Source organism: Oncorhynchus mykiss, chromosome 2 (assembly GCF_057628025.1).
Source record: "Oncorhynchus mykiss isolate SJ-2025 chromosome 2, ASM5762802v1, whole genome shotgun sequence".
Taxonomy (NCBI): domain Eukaryota; kingdom Metazoa; phylum Chordata; class Actinopteri; order Salmoniformes; family Salmonidae; genus Oncorhynchus; species Oncorhynchus mykiss.
Genome location: NC_143023.1, coordinates 8761169 through 8780455, shown reverse-complemented (window position 1 = coordinate 8780455; position 19287 = coordinate 8761169). Strand labels below are relative to the sequence as shown.

Genomic DNA, 19287 nt, shown 5'->3' with positions numbered 1-19287 from the left:
TGCAAGTACCCCTGTCAGTTTGACTGCCACGTAGCTATCAATTGGGCTAGACTCCATACAAGTTTGCTGCACACTTGTTAGTCAGGCCTAGTCGGCTTAGTTGTGTACTCTGGTGTGATTAATCTATCTATCCAACCAGAAACCACTGAAATGTTACTTTTATATTTTTGCCAATTTTTTTCGTGCTTTTTATATATATGAATGGCGCTAAACTACCCGAACCAGTGGTGAAAATTGAGGTTTTGCATAAACCCTTTGCCTGCTTTCAGAAGTCGAAATATGGAGACATACTTCTTGTGCACTTTGAGGGATTTCTGGAGAGCAATGGCACCATGTTTCATTCCAGGTGACTTGTTGAAACCGATATGAAATGCTCTGTTGATTGGATAAGGTTCCGTTGCCTGTTGCTGCAATCTTAGTCTACTAACCAATGGTCAACCAGTCCATCATACTCAAGGGTTGAATTGGGATCTTGAAGTTGGCACAAAAAAAAACCAGTTGCCCACCAAATGAATCCCCTTAATCATACTCCCATAACACCTGCATGTTTGTCGACATTGACAATCGATGTGTTTGTTTTTCTGAGTAACCGTTTGGTTAAAGGGACAGTCCAATCAAAAATTATATTTTGGTATTTTGTCAATTAGTCCACCATTAATACAATCCTAAAAATGGTGCATGCCAGAACTGTGTTTTTGCGTGTGAACCAGAGGAGGCTGGTGAGAGAAGCTATAGGAGGATGGGCTCATTTTAATGGCTGGAATGAACGGTATCAAGTATATGGAAACTACATGTTTGACTCCGTTCCATGAATTCCATTCCAGCTATGACAATGAGCCCATCCTCCCATTGCTCCTCCCACCAGCTGCCACTGGTGTGAAATCGTCCTTTAATTTAGTGGTTACTGATTTTTCTTTAAGAACACTATGATGGATCTGTGTGACTCTTGTCAGCTGTAACCACAGGGACAAGAAGCCAGTGTGGTTCACCCTGGGGATCTGAGAGGTGATCAATGGTTGGGATAAGGGGCTGAAGAACATGTGTCCAGGAGGGAGGAGGGAGCTCATTAGCCCCCCCAGCTCTGGCCTATGGCAAAGAGGGAAAAGGTATTGCACATGTATTAACCTATGACTACCAGTAGCCTAGTGCTTACCTAACCCTTCATACCCAATTACAGAACATTAGCCTGATCATTAGTGTGAACGTTAGTGTGATCTCCTAAAGCACTGAAATCCATAATTACTTTAATTCGCTAGGTGATTATTTTGTGTCAAGGGTCAATGTCATCGGATGCACCACAAATGGGACAATGCTTTACTTTTGACTAGAGCGCTCTGGATGAAATAAGTCCACTAGGGAATAGGATGGCATTTGGGAAACAGCCATCGTGTTATATTGTTCACGTGTATTTTGTCAGGTAAAATCCCCCTGAGAGGACGTTGATCTTTGACATTGAGATCATGGAGATTCGGAACGGTCCCAGGTCCCATGAGTCGTTCCAGGAAATGGATCGAAACGATGACTGGAGGCTCTCCAAACCAGATGTAGGCATCAGAGGACTCTACACACGGCAGGGATTAGTGGACCCTCCAGTCACAAGCTACATGTGACTCATGTTTTTGCGAGGCAGAGGATCCCTGGTTCGAGCTCAGTAAGGGACAGGGTACCTAAGGAAGGAAGTGATACTGTTAAGCAAGCTACAGCGATACTGTTACACCAGGATAAACTCAATCAAGCCCAGTATTTGAACCCAGGTCTAGTGATTGTTAATCTCCTGTAGGCAGATTATTTTACTTCTGGGTTACAGAGATGAGGTGTTTGTTAATGTGAGGGTTTTATGTTTTCTCTGTGACAGGTGAAGGAAGAAAGAGTTTGAAAGACATGGCTACCCTACACGCGTCATAAGGCGATGGTGCAGGACTTATTCATATCTTCTAGAGAGTTTACCTACAAACATAATGAGCTGTAGAAGTCTGAAATGGTTTACAGTAGGTCAAGCGACTGTCTGTGTCGTTAGCCCAGGTATAAACCAGCCTTTACTCCTATTAACATGACATTTTAACTGTTTAATCGGTCATGAACGTACAATTAAAGTGTTCTGAGGAGCGCTCAGGATTTACTGCTTTATATTTATGTGATATGGGTATTTTTCTGGGTTTTGCGGGTATGAAAATGCCATTTTTTAATGTTTTTATTTTACTAGGCAAGTCAGTGACTTGAACAAATTCTTATTTACAATGACGGTCTACCGGGGAATAGTGGGTTAACTGCCTTGTTCAGGGGCAGAACAATAGATTTGATCCAGCAACCTTTCGGTTACTGGCCTAACACTCTAACCACTAGGCTACCTGCCTCCCCAACTGCCTTGAAGACGTATCATAGAGAACACTAAATCCATCCACTGCATTTCTACCCAATGTGACCCATGTACAGTTATTCACATTCATTTCAATGATTTTCTGTATAGATACATATTTTTGTGTTAGTCTTTAGTTCAAGTACAAGGTTGATGGTGAATGATGGGGTCACCAGTTTGTAAAGTATCATACAGTATTCATAAGAATATCTGTATTTGTCAGCCACTGAAATAAAATGCCTTTTCATAAATCTCTCAGGAGAGTCATGTACTCCCCACACCCCATGGCAAACATGGCCAAGTTGCAACTGTGCCACCAAGGCCTAGAGAGGCACTGATAGTAGAGTACAGGATGAACAGTAGAGGGCGCTCTTTCTTCTGTTTTCATACCAATACCCAAAGTCCAGAACAACTCCTTTGCTTACTTGGAGAGAACAGTTGAAGTGAAAAGCTCACAGAAGCCATTCCATCACAAATATTTGTCCCCCTTTTTCACACCATCTGTAACACGGGTGAATAAGCAGATTACATAGAGCAGCGGGGAATACAGTATGTACTTCTGCATGAATCTGAGTTGAAAAATAATTAACCAGATCATTCCTTTATACTGTACATTTCACTTAAATAAGGTCGTCAGTCAGCCATTATCCAGTCCCGGCACTGTCATTATCAGGTCATGGCACTGTCATTAGCAACCATTATCAGGTCCTGGCACTGTCATTAGCAGTCATTATCAGGTCCTGGCACTGTCATTAGCAACCATTATCAGGTCCTGGCACTGTCATTAGCAACCATTATCAGGTCCTGGGACTGTCATTAGCAACCATTATCAGGTCCTGGCACTGTCATTAGAAGCCATTATCAGATCCTTGCACTGTCATTAGCAACCATTATCAGGTCCTGGCACTGTCATTAGAAGCCATTATCAGGTCCTGGCACTGTCATTAGCAGCCATTATCAGGTCCTGGCACTGTCATTAGCAGCCATTATCAGGTCCTGGCACTGTCATTAGCAACCATGCCGTTCACATGAACCATAATGAGTTACAGTAGCTACCTCGAATCCAGTAAGGAGGAACTGGTCATTCGGATCTATCAATAATTTATTGTAATAAGCCAAGGTAATTCTGTTTCTAATAATGGTGCTCTAAAAGGCAAGAATGTATGATTTAAAAATAACCCCAGTAGCCCCAGGGAAGCTGCTGTCTAAACATTTCACCGCACCCAGAGGCCTAGCAATAGAACAATGACAATGGCTACATCTATTGTGTGGTTCGAGGCCATGCATCCATTGATCTTCTAGAAACCAGGATAAACCAGAATCTTGAAAATTCTAAATGTGTATAGACATCTAGATGAATTTAGATTTCTAGATATAGTTAGACTTTTAGATGTATTTAGACTTCTAGGTGTATTTAGACTTCTAGGTGTATTTAGACTTCTAGGTGTATTTAGACTTCTAGGTGTATTTAGACTTCTAGATGTATTTAGACTTTTAGACTTTTAGGTGTATTTAGACTTCTAGATGTATTTAGACTTCTAGGTGTATTTAGACTTCTAGATGTATTTAGACTTCTAGATGTATTTAGACTTCTAGGTGTATTTAGACTTTTAGACTTCTAGGTGTATTTAGACTTCTAGATGTATTTAGACTTCTAGGTGTATTTAGACTTCTAGATGTATTTAGACTTTTAGACTTTTAGGTGTATTTAGACTTCTAGATGTATTTAGACTTCTAGGTGTATTTAGACTTCTAGGTGTATTTAGACTTTTAGATGTATTTAGACTTTTAGACTTCTAGGTGTATTTAGACTTCTAGATGTATTTAGACTTCTAGGTGTATTTAGACTTCTAGATGTTTTTAGACTTTTAGGTGTATTTAGACTTCTAGATGTATTTAGACTTCTAGATGTATTTAGACTTCTAGGTGTATTTAGACTTCTAGGTGTATTTAGACTTTTAGATGTATTTAGACTTTTAGACTTCTAGGTGTATTTAGACTTCTAGGTGTATTTAGACTTCTAGATGTATTTAGACTTTTAGACTTTTAGGTGTATTTAGACTTCTAGATGTATTTAGACTTCTAGATGTATTTAGACTTCTAGGTGTATTTAGACTTCTAGGTGTATTTAGACTTCTAGGTGTATTTAGACTTTTAGATGTATTTAGACTTTTAGACTTCTAGGTGTATTTAGACTTCTAGGTGTATTTAGACTTCTAGGTGTATTTAGACTTCTAGGTGTATTTAGACTTCTAGGTGTATTTAGACTTTTAGATGTATTTAGACTTTTAGACTTTTAGATGTATTTAGACTTTTAGACTTCTAGGTGTATTTAGACTTCTAGGTGTATTTAGACTTCTAGGTGTATTTAGACTTTTAGATGTATTTAGACTTTTAGACTTTTAGATGTATTTAGACTTTTAGACTTCTAGGTGTATTTAGACTTCTAGGTGTATTTAGACTTTTAGATGTATTTAGACTTCCATCCTAATATGTATATATTTCTTAATTCCAATTCTTTTACTTTTTAGATGTGTGTATTGTTTTGGATTGTTAGATATTACTGTTGGAACTAGGAACATATCCATTTTGCTATACCCGCAATAACATTTGCTAAATATGTATGTGTGACAAATAAAATTTTATTTTATTTGAGATGTATTTAGACATTAAGATGTATTTAGCTTTCTTCACCATATCTGTTATTAAGTGAAAATAAAACACAAAGTAAACCAAATAACATATTTACACATTTATTTACAATATTGTAGATGTTTTTTCTTCATATACATCTCTGAAGTAAACTTTTAGCAGACTGGTAACAATGATGACAGAAGGCATAGTCCATTCAAAACAGATATTTTGAGATCGTGACTAAATAGTAAATATATTATCCACAATAAATATGTAACAAAGGTGTATTAACGTGATATGTAACTCCTGAGTGAGTGTGTGTGTGTGTGTGTACGTACGTACATTGCAGTACAAAATATATGTTTATTTTTATTTTTTACATTTAAAGTATTATGTGATGTAAACAACTAAATGTAATCTTACAATCTCCTGAACACTAGCTAATGTACATGCTGGCATATCCTTCATTCACATCCTCTGTAACAGTTCATTACTGCAGTGGTTCCCAACCAGTGGTACTAAGACCCCTGGGTGTACCTGGTCTATCCACAGGGGTACTTGAGAAGACTCATGAGACCATAGGTTTACTGGTAAAATACACATGAGCGGGTACTCTAGGCAGAGCAAAATTCAGTTGGTGGTACAGTAACCAAAAAATGGTTAGGAACCACTGCATTAGTGCATACTAGACCTTAGGTAGCCTAGTACAGTATGAACAGAATCAGATTAATCCAACATGATCTAAATAAGGTTTGGTTGTATGTGAGTCCTTCATATCAAACCACCTCAAGTCCTTCATATCAAACCACCTCAAGTCCTTCATATCAAACCACCTCATGTCCTTCATATTAAACCACCTCAAGTCCTTCATATCAAACCACCTCAAGTCCTTCATATCAAACCACCTCAAGTCCTTCATATCAAACCACCTCAAGTCCTTCATGTCAAACCACCTCAAGTCCTTCATATCAAACCACCTCAAGTCCTTCATATCAAACCACCTCAAGTCCTTCATATCAAACCACCTCAAGTCCTTCATGTCAAACCACCTCAAGTCCTTCATATCAAACCACCTCATGTCCTTCATATTAAACCAAGTCCTTCATGTCAAACCACCTCAAGTCCTTCATATCAAACCACCTCATGTCCTTCATATTAAACCATGTCCTTCATGTCAAACCACCTCAAGTCCTTCATGTCAAACCACCTCAAGTCCTTCATATCAAACCACCTCATGTCCTTCATATCAAACCACCTCAAGTCCTTCATGTCAAGAAAACAAACACACAAAAACCAATTCAAACGAATGACAAAATAAGTAATTGACCCTGGCTGGATATATTTGTAACATTAGATACCATGTGCTTTAGGCTGTGTGTGTATGAAATATGAAAACATACTTGAAAATTGATATTGTAGGAAACCTTAACCCACACCTAGTGAAGTGGGATGGTGCCCGTGAGCCCATTTGAGAGGCGTGTACACATGAGAGAGACTTGGTATAGAGAAGTGTGGGAACACTCTCCTGAAGGAAGGTGGTAATATTGTACCCTTAACCCAGAACTCTTGGCATTAAGGTCTTGGCTTGACAGTTACCGGACCCTGGTTTGAGTCCCGGACGGAGCTACTTTCCGAATTCACTATTAAATGATTATGAAATCATTCTTTACAATTATTTGATACTTCATAACTATTCCGTATCCATGCTTCATTGGCCTAGACATATTATGAATTAGGTGTATACCTGGTGATAGGCGCAATTGATGAACATTATGAAAGTTATAGCTTTAAAAAATGCCTCAAAATATATTCATATTTCATCATCAATGCTCCATGCTCCATAACAGGTTGCGGTCTGGCAGGTATAATGATCATGATGTAGCCTGGACTACTTAGCAACAGCAGTCGCAGCAACACTTCCACTGAAGTTGTTATTGTCAGGTATGGTCCCCCGTACTCTTCTGTTCTCCTTAAAACGTCCAGAACGTGAAACTTTGAGATTCCGTCTACAGGTTTTCTCATTGAACATTGGCTCAAACTCTGCATCGTCAAAGGCTTCGGCATCTGGGAAGGTTTCCTTTCCCTTTGAGTCCGGGGTAGATTTGGAGGAGATAGGAGACATCTTCTCCCCAGAAGGTTGGGTCTCACCAGATTCTTGGGTTGTTGGAATACTCTTCCTTGTCACAAATGCTCTCCACCAAGGGTATCTCACAGGCGCTGCCATATCTGGACCATTAAGTTTCACCTGCAAGATGCATTAGTGTATGTCAATATAGACAAACTGGTATTGAGAAGAAAGAATCAATCATGCCATACAAATTCTATCAATAATAGAAAATATAGGAAGTCATGTTCATATAGCTGTCATGTAAACATGCTATACGTTTGTGATCAGCTATGAGGGATAAAATGTCATACACCTGCCATCAACTCACCTGTATGTTTTCAGCCCTCTGGTGTCTCCTTTAGCATCTCCAAGGGGGTTCAACGTGAGGTTAGTCCTCGGCTGAGGACAACATGACCCGCACACAGACCTTCTAAGACCGTGTAGATTCCAAGTTGTTTACAGCTGCATCCACTTGGAAGACTCAATCTACAACATCCAATCAAGGCTAGAATCTACACGAAGGCCAATGTTTTAAGTAGAAAAACGACTGTAAATAACTGACTTCTGATGTATTCCTTGTCACTGAGAGGCAACAAATGTTACAGGTATCGGAATACAGCTGTCTATATCGCCTACAAACAAAACCCCACCCATGCACACCTGATTGGTTCACGTAAAACTGGGAGAGAAGTTACCTCCCTGGAAGCCTGCAGGAAGAATACCTGACCTGACAGCCAGAGTAACACAGTATCTGAGAACTAGACACACAGAAGAAACAATACATGCAAAGTCCTCCACACCCTTACATTTAGAAACAGGGTGACTAATCATGGCTGTGTCCCAAATTGGCACCCTATTCCCTACATAGTGCACTACTGTTGACCACAGTCCTATGGAACCTGTTCAAAAGTAGTGCACTATATAGGGAATAGGGTGCCATTTGAGACACATTCCATGTGTGTACCCTCAGGTACAGGGCGTCCACCATTGTTGCTCTCTTCAGCACCAGCGCTATTGAGCCATCGTTGTCCTATTGAAGGTGTGGTAGAGTACGTGTGTGTTGTCATTGCATTGCACCATGACGCAGACATTGCTTTGAGCAATTGAATTGTAGCCTATCCTAAACGTACACATAAAAGATTGAGCAAAATGTCATTTTACATCCTTTTAATAAATCAGCATTTGATAAATTACAATCTTAATTGCACCCATCACAAAAATACTTTTAATAAAATGGATTCGTAGAAAGGATTTCAATTATTATCAATAATGGAAAACAGAGATTGTGTAAACTCTGTCGTCGTGACGTTGTTTGGAGAAGGCGAGCTCCACATCACCTATAGCTGCTCCAGGCAGTTTTATGGTCTGAACATTTACACTTCATGTTTCCTGACTTTAGTATGTGTCAAATAGTGGCAGAACACTACGAGGTCGAGTCCTTACCCATACTAGATGTTTGGCAGTCTACGAGTAGCTATTACTGAACAAAAATATAAACGCAACATGTAGTGTTGGTTTCATGAGCTGAAATAAGATCCCAGTAAGATCCCAGTAAGATCCCAAATGTTCCATACACACAAAAAGCTTATTTCTCTAAAATGTTGTGCACACATTTATTTACATCCCTGTGAGTATTTTTCCTTTGCCAGGATAATCCAACCACCAGACAGGTGTGGCATATCAAGAAGCTGGTTAAACAGCATGATCATTACACAGGTGCACCTTGTGCTGGGGATTATAAAAGTTCACTCTAAAATGTACAGTTTTGTCACAACACAATGCCACAGATATCTCAAGTTTTGAGGGAGCGTGCAATTGGCAAGCTGACTGCAGGAATGTCCACCAGAGAATTTAATGTTAATTTCTCTACCATAAGCAGGCATATTTTTAGAGAATTTGGCAGTATGTCCAACTGACCTCACAACCACGTGTAACCACGTCATCCCAGGACCTCCACATCCGGCTTCTTTACCTGCGGGATTGTCTGAGACCAGCTGATAGAACTGAGGAGTCTTTCTGTCTGTAATAAAGCCCTTGTGTGGGGAAAAAAACGAATTCTGATTGGGCAGGGGAGCACCCATGGGTAGGCCTGGGAGGACATAGGCCCACCCAGTCTTATGAATTCCATAGATAAGGGCCTAATTCAGTTATTGCGATTGATTTCCTTATTTGCACTGTAACTCAGTAAATTCTGTTGAAATTGTTGTATGCTGCGTTAATATTTTTGTTCAGTGTGTGTGTATATGTATATACATATATTACCCCATGGTATTCCACTAAAGTATGAATATTAATATATATATTATATTAATTAATTTAAAAGAATGAGAAGTTCGATTCAAAAGTTCTGTAAACATTTAGGCTCACACACATCTCACCCAAATCATATACTACTAGAACTCGGTATATTTTTATAGACCAGCAAACAGTTGCAGATGGAACTTCAACCGTGCCACTCAAAATATGTTTCTAAGCATTTCCTTACAAGTTTAACCTGCTCCGTTTACCAATTCCTTTAGGGTTTTGTTGTTTTTTGACAAACCTATCAGTTTCAGGGTGAAAAAAAGCACATGATGCTGAAAACATAAAGAAATCTTCACAAAATAAATTGATCAGCACAGTGCTTCATACATAGACCATCCATCCATATCTCACCCTACAGGATCACACAGTTACTGAGTCATGAGACTCATTGACCAAGAAGCACACAACGAACACACTTGAGCATGACAATCACTATACAGACAGACATCAACCAAGAAGAATGTGTTAGTGTGATGATGCTAGATTTATGGAAACATGTTTTTATTGTCACAGACACCGGAAAACGGGCAGTGAAATGTGTTGTTTTACAGGGTCAGCCATGGTAGTACAGCGACCCTGGAGCAAATTAGGGTTAAGTGCCTTGCTCAAAGGCACATTGACTGATTTTTAACCTTGTCGGCTCGGGTATTCAAACCAGCAACCTTCGTTTACTGGCCCAACACTTACCGCTAGGCTACTTGACTCCATGAAAGGTGTGTGGAAATGTTGGAATCAATGGCTTTTTCTAAAATGGCACCCTACTCACTATATAGTGTACACTACTGTTAACCAGAGCCCTATGGGGCCTGTTCAGAAGTAATGAAAATAGGGTGCCATTTGGGACGTATCCAGTACCTTGTTCCTCTTAACGAGAATATGGCAGGATGTGACAACCTTTGACCTTACTGTAACAAGACATGATGTCTGACTGACGTACCACAGACTCAACTTCAACACTCATGCTTATGGGAGAGAAGTAATGGAAGCTAAAATCTGACCACAATAGCATTTTGACACTTCATATGATGACAGACATGATGGCTTGAGATTCCTCTGGTATGGAATAAATCAAACATCCTACACCCAGCAACAGACAGTCCTTCAAAACAAGACGTCTTCATGCTCTATCAGGAGCTGTATGATGAGTTTCTGATGCCTCATGTCGTTCAGAGTGGCCAGGGCGTTCTGTTCAGGCGGCTGCATTAACGTCGGACCAAACACAATCCCCAGGTTCTCAGAATTCATGAAATTGTCCTTTTCAAACATGGTGACCCTGTGAGAAAGATGATTATTGTATTAGTCAGAAAGGTGAGAAACAACATATGTGTATGTAAGACTACATCACTGATTCAACCCCATGAAGATCAGATGCAGTGTGTGTTTCATCACTTCTTGAGATGCATCATCAGGTAGCGTAGGGTCTCGTAGTGGGCTGGCGGGAGCTGCAGCAGCCCCTCGTGGATGGCCTCCAGCCTGGTGTCTGGGTTGGGGATTTCTACCAGGAGGAAGTACTACTGTTAGTTACATTCACCTGATAAATAACCGTGCCACAGACCTGAACATTTTCCTTAGCTCCCCAAGCTAGTGCCTAGCCTTTAGGTCAGTACACAGTCAGTCATTGCGCTGGAGACCCAAGGTGCATTGAGCTAATAGTGGGAATAAGTATGGGCGTGCGTACTTGCAGCTTGTATGAATTTGGAGTACACGTGGAATGTGATGACTGGAATGGGCAGGTCTCTCAGATAGAGCTTCAGAGCTCCAGCGATGATGTTGATGTCGTTGTACACATTGGCACTGATGTCTGCCTTCTCGCCATCTGCAGAGATGACACACCAGGCACATTATGTACCGACCAGACTGCAGTATATTCACTACAATTACCACAATGCAACATAATTGCCCTTTACGCCTCACATAACGACATCCGGCAGTCTGATACGGCTTTCCTGTGCTCATGTGCTTTTCATTTGAACCTATGGACTTTCATGTCTCATAACCTTAAACCAGACCTAAGCCCGGAGGCAAAGGAAATTAAGTTAACACAAACCTCGGTCAAAGGCGAGCCTCACGTCCTCAATGTGTTCTGAGAAGCCAGACACTCTGTAGAGGCCCTCAGACTGCAGACCTGCAAGCAGCAACACAGAAAGTCGGTTATCTCGACTCTCTGTACCCTCTTTCACCCCATGCAGTCTCTACTAAATAAACTCAACTAAATGATTCAACAAGGGTGGCCTTTATTTCAACCAATGGAGCCTCGAGGCAGATTACAGTACTTTGGGGAAATGACATATTTTGATTAAAATGTTGATTAAGTCTATTATATATACTGTATTTTAGAAATAACACGTCCAGTTGAAATAACCCTTTTGAGAGTAGTTCAACACAGTTCAAATGGACAATTTTCTTTCACTAAATGTAGCAATCTCTACCTGGAACAGCATAAAGAGGACTGGCCACCTCTCAGAGCCTGGTTCCTCTCTAGGTTCCTGCCTTTTTAGGGAGTATTTCCTAGCCACTGTGCTTCTACATCTGCATTGCTTGCTGTTTGGGGTTTTATGCTGGGTTTCTGTATAAGCACTTTGACATCTGCTGATGTAAAAATTGATTTATAAATACATTTGATTGATTGAATTTGATGCTAATTTAAAAGATTGGTTTACACAGCACTTAATTTAGGTAGTCTCCTTAACCCCGGTCCAAGAGAGCCAATACATTTTAGTAATTTAGCAGATGCTTTTATCCAGAGTTACAGTTGTGGGTGCATACATTAAAGTACTGGTCCCCCGTGGGAATCGAACCCACAACCCTGGCGTTGCTAATGCCATTCTCTACCAACTGAGCCACACAAGACCATATCACAGACATCCATTTTCACCTTGAAATTTGAATATTCTTTCAGTTTAGCTAACAACATGCAGGGTGCACCTGGCTTAAATGTCACAGAAACATTCTAAACGGTACCTCGTAGTTCTATCTCCTTGATACACATGTCCACCACCATGGGCCGTGTGGTGTTGTGGGCCTTGACCAGGGTAGTGAGGTCACAGCTGAACACCTTCTTAATCCTGCGCAGGTCTGGCTGACAGTCACTGGGCACCAGCTTGGAACACTGCTTGTGTACGTTCAGCCCACAGTCTGGAACCACAGGTCAGAGAGGTGGTCAGTCAGTGTTAAAATACACACACACACAGAAAGGATTTATTCCAATCTTATAATCTGACATGATTATGGTCGACTTCTTCTAAAACAACATGTAACACATTACAGAGGGGTTAGAGATAACAAGTAGTACAGTGATTATCCCAATCTCAGAGAGAAAGCCCAGCCAGCTACGGTAAGACCAGGCTGCTTCAATATGCCATGGTGGGCCACGTCACAGCAGAGGGTCTTGGATAGCTGGGGGTGAGAGAGCAGAGCACCACCTCTCTGTGTGGCATTACTGTCCCAGTCTGGCCTGCACACACACACCGTGACGAAGAGAGCAAGCTGCCTCTCTGGGAGATGCCACAGGAATGTAACCTAGGTTGAGGTTTCTCTGACTCAATAAGAACATCCAGCTAAATCATTCATCACTGATAGTTGCGTTGTTACTACCAAGAAATACCCAGCATTATTGCTGGTCCGCTGACTGGGGTTCCTTATTCTCAGATACAGACAGATTAAAAATAGAGAAAAAACAGAGAGAGACTGTCAGACAGAAAAAGATGGAGAAAGAGATGGACAGACAAAGAGATAGGGAGGAAGAAGACAAGCTAAGCATGCCAGATAAGAAGGAAGAGAGAGGAAACACAGAGAGAGCGAGAGAGTTGGGGATAGGGAGGAAGAGAGAGAGAACAGAGAGAGAGATGGGAATAGGGAGGAGGAGAAAGAGAAGAGAGAGAAGAGAGATGAGGACAGGGAGAAAGAGAGACAATGAGGATAGAAAGCCAGTCATCAGTTGTGTATCTCTGTGTGTTAGAGGACTGCTTCAGATACAACTGGAAGTACTAAAGAAGTCTCTTCTGATTCCCATAGGGCACAGGGCTGTCTGATGACACCAGTGTTTGCCTGGGGCTTATAAGCATGGCTAATATCTGAACAACAAACCATCTGTCTACAGAGAAAAACAGCCACGTTAGTCCTCCTTTCAACACATCCATGTCAGGATTGTATCCAGGCCATAATAGAACCCTGTGTCTATCGCAGAGAGTTTAGGGACTTTCCAAACCTACTTGTCTACTGGTCAACTAGCCTCAATTGTGCCAAAGTCTTGCTAAGTTGTAAATGTTTGTAATGTATTTATATTGTGTGTCTGAACCCTATACTTCACTGCACCAGTGAAGTATAGGGCGGCAGGTAGCCTAGTGGTTAGAGCGTTGGGCCAGTAACCGAAAGGTTGCTGGAACGAATCCTTGAGCTGACAAAGGTTAGCTGCCACTGAACAAGGCAGTTAATCCACTGTTCCCCGATAGGCAGTCATTGTAAATAAGAAATTGTTCTAAACTGGCTTGCCTCGTTAAATAAAAAAAAATACAGTCTGATCTGTTTTTCAGCCAACAAACATTTCAACAAGTTCACTAGTATGCAACATTATTGATCAGTAGAATCGTTAGGTGGTGTTCATAAATACTAGGGTTGCAAAGGGTGGTTCATTTACTGGAAACTTTCAAGTTATCACAAGACATCTAGTGGTGCTTTTGGGGTATTTCAGATTATCACAGGTGTCTGTAATTATCTCTAGCTCTCTGTGTGTCCTTATTACCTGTAAAAATATATAAACAAATGTTTATTTTACCTTTATTTAATTAGGTTAAGAACAAATTATTATTTTCAATGACAGCCTAGGAACAGTGCCTTGTTCAGAGGCAGAACAACAGATTTGTACCTTGTCAGCTCGGGGATTTGAACTTGCAACCTTCCGGTTACTAGTCCAATGCTCTAACCACTAGGCTACCCTGCCACAAACAGAATGACAACGCTGTTGATCCTAAATATAAACCAGCAACTTAGTGAATACCATTGGTACCATATTAGGGTTTCAGTGTGACATCCAGTCTAAAGTCTGGACACACCTACTGTACTCATTACAAGGTTTTTAGTTTTACTATTTTCTACATTGTAGAATAATAGTGACGACATCAAACTATGAAATACATATGGAATCATGTAGTAACCAAAAGTGTTGAATCAAAATATATTTTGTATTTTATTTGAGATTATTCAAAGTTTGCACCCTTTGCCTTGAACACTCTTGGCATTCTCTCAACCTGCTTCATGAGGAATGCTTTTCCAACAGTCTTGAAGGAGTTTCCACGTGTGCTAAGCACTTGTTTCCTTCACTCTGCGGTCCAACTCATTCCAAACCATCTCAATTGGGTTGAGGTCGGGTGATTGTGGAGGCCAGATCATCTGATGCATCACTCCATCACTCTCCTTCTTGGTCAAATAGCCCTTACACAGCCTGGAGGTGTGTTTTGGGTCGTTGTCCTGTTGAAAGACAAATGATAGTTCCACTAAGCACAAACCAGATGTGATGGAGTATCGCTGCAGAATGCTGTGGTAGCCATGCTGGTTAAATGTGCCTTGAATTCTAAATAAATCAGTGTCACCAGAAAAACACTCCCACACCTCCTCCTCCATGCTTCATGGTGGGAACCACACATGCAGAGATCATCAGTTTACCTACTCTGCATCTCACAAAGACAAAATCTCAAATTTGGACACGTCAGACCAAAGGACAGATTTCCACCAGTCTAATGTCCATTGCTTGTGTTTCTTGGCCCAAACAAGTCTCTTGTTATTATTGGTGTCCTTTAGTAGTGGATACTTTGCAGCAATTCAGCCTGATTCACACAGTCTCTTCTGAACAGTTGATGTTGAGATGTGTCTGTCTGTTCATTGAACTCTGTGAAGCATTTAGTTGGGCTGCAATCTGAGGTGCAGTTAACTAATGAACTTATCCTCTGCAGCAGAGGTAACTCTGGGTCTTCCTTTCCTGTGGTGGTCCTCATGAGAGCCAGTTTCATCATAGTGCTTGATGGTTTTTGTGACTGCACTTGAAGAAACTTTCAAAGTTCTTAAAATGTTCCTGATTGACTGACCTTAAATTAAATGATGGACTGTCTTTTCTCTGCTTATTTGAGCAGTTCTCCCGATAATATGGACTTGGTCTTCTACCAAATAGGGCAATCTTCTGCATACCACCCATACCTTGTCACAGCAGATTGGCTCAAATGCATTAAGGAAAGAAATTCACACCTGTTAATTGAAAAGCATTCCAGGTGACTACCTCATGAAGCTGGTTGAAAGAATGCCAAGTGTGTGCAAAACTATCATCAAGGCAAAGGGTGGCTACTTTGAAGAATCTCAAATACCTTCAGATTTGTTTAGCACTTTTTTGGGTTACTACATGATTCCATGTGTGTTATTTCATAGTTTTGATGTCTTCACTATTATTCTACAGTGTAGAAAATAGTAAAAAGAAAGAAAACTGGTGCCAAACTGGTGGCAGTTGTGACAAAAGTTAATAGTAAATAGTGTCACAGTTCATGGAAAATAATGCCATTGTTGATTAGATGCTTTTTGCATTATTATGCTGTTCTCTCTTCAACCATATGGTCCATCTACTAGAAACTCATGGACAATATGATAACTTACCGGTAGCTTTTCAACCCTAAATATTACCCTAAATATCATTTTATCTGGCAGGAAGCTCCAAGGACAGCTACAGTACATGTGTCCCTTTTCACTCAATTTAACTTCAGGATTGGAATGATATGAACAGTATTGTAACGGACATATTCCATCTCTCCTTATCCCAGTCTGCTGTCCCCACATGATTCAAGATGGCCACGATTGTTCCAGTACCCAAGAAGACAAAGGTAACTGAACTAAATGACTATTGCGCCGTAGCACTCACTTCTGTCATCATGAAGTACTTTGCGAGACTAGTCAAGGATCATATCATCTCCACCTTAGCTGTCACCCTAGACCCACTTCAATTTGCTTACTGCCCCAATAGGTCCACAGGCGATGCAATCACCATCACACTGCCCTAACCCATCTGGACAAGAGGATTACCTATGTAAGAATACTGTTCATTGACTATAGCTCAGCAATCAACACCATAGTACCCTCCAAGCTCATCATTAAGCTTGAGGCCCTGGATCTCAACCCCGCCCTGTGCAATTGGGTCCTGGACATCCTGATGGGCCGCCCCCAGGTGGAAAGGAAATAACATCTCCACTTCGCTGAACGTCAACAATGGGGCCCCACAAGGGTGCGTGCTCAGCCCCCTCCTGTACTCCCTGTTCACCCATGACTGCAATCCACGCCTCCAACTCAATCATCAAGTTTGCAGACCACACAACAGTAGTAGGCTTGATCACCAACGATGACGAGACAGCCTACAAGGAGGAGGTGAGGGCACTCGGAGTGTGGTGTCAGGAAAACAACCTCTCACTCAACATCAACAAAACAAAGAAGATGATCGTGGACTTCAGGAAACAGCAGAGGGAGCACCCCCCTATCCACATCAATGGGACAGCAGTGGAGAAGGTGGAAAGTTACGTTCCTCGGTGTACACATCACAGAAACTGAAATGGTCCATCCACACAGACAGTGTGGTGAAGGGGCAACAGCACCTCTTCAACCTCAAGAGACTGAAGAAATTTGGCTTGTCACCAAAAGCACTCAAACTTTTACAGATGCACAATTGAGAGCAACCTGTCGGGCTGTATCACCGCCTGGTACAGCAACTGCACCTTCCTCAACCACAAGGCTCTCCAGAGGATGGTACGGTCTGCACAACGCATCACCGGGGGCAAACTACCTGCCCTCCAGGACACCTACAGTACCTGATGTCACAGGAAGGCCAAAAATATCATCAAGGACAACAACCACCCGAGCCACTGCCTGTTCACCCTGCTATCATCCAGAAGGCGAGGTCAGTACAGGTGCATCAAAGCTGGGACCGAGAGACTGAAAAACAGCTTCTATCTCAAGGCTATCAGACTTTTAAAATAGCCACTAACACAGAGGCTGCTGCCTACATACAGACTCAATCATTGGCCACTTTAATAAATGGATCAGTAATCACTAAGAATGCCACTTTAATAATGTTTACATATCTTGCATTCCTCGTTAACATTACTCATATTCCCGATTTTATACATTCTATTGCATCTTGCCTATGCCACTATCATTGCTCATCCATATATTTATATATTCTTATTCCATTATTTTACTTAGATGTGTGTATTAGGTAGTTGTGGAATTTTTAGATTACCATGTTAGATATTACTGCACTGTCAGAACTAGAAGCAAAAGCATTTCGCTACACTCGCATCTGCTAACCATGTGTATGTGACCAATAACATTTGATTTGACAGCACAGCCAGCCAGCACAGCCAGCCAGCACAGCCAGCACAGCCAGCCAGCACAGCCAGCCAGCACAGCCAGCCAGCCAGCACAGCCAGCCAGCACAGCACAGCCAGCCTTGTTGCAGTTTTGTGGATCCAGTATTTGGATGTCCTTGCTTGACTGGGTGTGTCCCGTTGATACACCTTCTAAGCGCTCTGTGAGCGTCTGTCTTGTTTATAAATAGTTGACAGCCATAGTCACAGGGGGAACTGGTTTGTCCCAGGTGTCACTGAGGAATGCTAAATTACTACATTTCACAGGCCTCATCCAACCATTGATTTACATGGAACAGACCACATTTCACAGGCCTCATCCAACCATTGATTTACATGGAACAGACCACATTTCCTGGACTCTACATTCCATGACATGATCCAGGCTTAGACGTAATATTGTAATACCCTTTTTATTGTCATAGCATTTAAAAATAAAGACATTATTAGGCATTTCAAGTTTGATATCTCATGTGTTACAATTAGTCACATGACATTAGTCACATGACATGAAACCCAACCGGACAGAGACGTCCGATCAGTTCAATTTGATTGATATTTGATCAAACGTGAATTCTTGAAATAAATCAAAACTTGGAAGTCATATTGTTTATTTGTGGTAAACACGGGGGATAAAATGAGACAAAGCCTGGTTACACGGATTATTTATTGAACATGTTAACAGGACCCCAAGGGTCTGATCAGGGATGTTAACAGGGCCCCGAGGGTCTGATCAGGGATGTTAACAGGGCCCCGAGGGTCTGATCAGGGATGTTAACAGGGCCCCGAGGGTCTGATCAGGGATGTTAACAGGGCCCCGAGGGTCTGATCAGGGATGTTAACAGGACTCCAAGGGTCTGATCAGGGATTGGAGTTATTTTCTTTAGGCTTTCATCCCAAATTGCATCCTATTCCCTGTAAAATTGCATCGTATTCCCTGTAAAACTTTAGATCAGAACCCATTGAGCCCTACACGTGGACTACATAGGGAATAGGGTGATATTTGGGATGGTACTCTAATGTAATGAAGTACCCATCAAAGGTCAGTGATGGTAGCTAGGTCAGCAGTGTTGGGATGTCTGAATGGAAGAGGAGGGTACCTGAGCAGTGGACCCCTTGGGCTATGAGGCCCCACATGAAGTTGGCGCAATACTCGCACCAGTGAGGCCCTCGGAAAGTATGAACCTATGGAAGGGTGAGACAACACAGCAACAGATTAGAGTCTGGAAGACACACACGCCACACCTTCTCGCTCTCACTGAACAAACATAACTCTCTAAATCACACACGCACACAGTAAACAAACATAACTCTAAATCACACATACCTCACTGAACAAACATAACTCTAAAATCACACACACACATATACGCAAACAGAAACACACAAGATCTGTGAATTTTCTAATTCATTGTATTTCTGGAGGCGAGTTGGCCCCAGGGCAGGTTAGACGGTTACTGTAGGCGAGTAGGACCCAGGTCAGATGGTTACTG

The 19287-nt window shown here is 41.5% G+C and overlaps 1 protein-coding gene and 2 long non-coding RNA genes across 6 annotated transcripts in view; 1 reads left to right on the top strand and 2 right to left on the bottom strand.

The window, feature by feature from the left end:
* The first annotated feature begins 16 nt into the window (after nt 1–16).
* LOC110506570 (uncharacterized) lies at nt 17–5096 on the top strand. The gene is made up of 3 exons (XR_002470999.3): nt 17–346; nt 954–1106; nt 1856–5096. It is a non-coding gene; the product is annotated as an uncharacterized LOC110506570 (long non-coding RNA).
* Nucleotides 5094–7817, bottom strand: LOC149984813 (uncharacterized). The gene is made up of 2 exons (XR_016483865.1): nt 7426–7817; nt 5094–7235 (listed from the first exon to the last, which is right to left on the bottom strand). It is a non-coding gene; the product is annotated as an uncharacterized LOC149984813 (long non-coding RNA).
* Nucleotides 7818–8696: 879 nt separating this feature from the next.
* Nucleotides 8697–19287, bottom strand: part of LOC110506524 (beta-chimaerin) — a 52332-nt gene continuing 41741 nt past the window's right edge. For 2 of the 4 annotated variants that reach the window (XM_090187398.1, XM_090187403.1), the window contains 6 exons: nt 18895–18979; nt 12363–12536; nt 11449–11526; nt 11080–11217; nt 10791–10896; nt 8697–10674 (listed from right to left, as the gene is read on the bottom strand). In XM_090187398.1, coding sequence (XP_090043524.1) covers nt 10503–10674; nt 10791–10896; nt 11080–11217; nt 11449–11526; nt 12363–12536; nt 18895–18979 — 753 coding nt within the window. In that variant the 3' untranslated portion in view covers nt 8697–10502. Of the gene's footprint in view, nt 10675–10790; nt 10897–11079; nt 11218–11448; nt 11527–12362; nt 12537–14565; nt 14868–18388; nt 18652–18894; nt 18980–19287 lie in introns of those variants that run through there. The other 2 variants (XM_090187411.1, XM_090187406.1) reach the window with 2 other exon arrangements.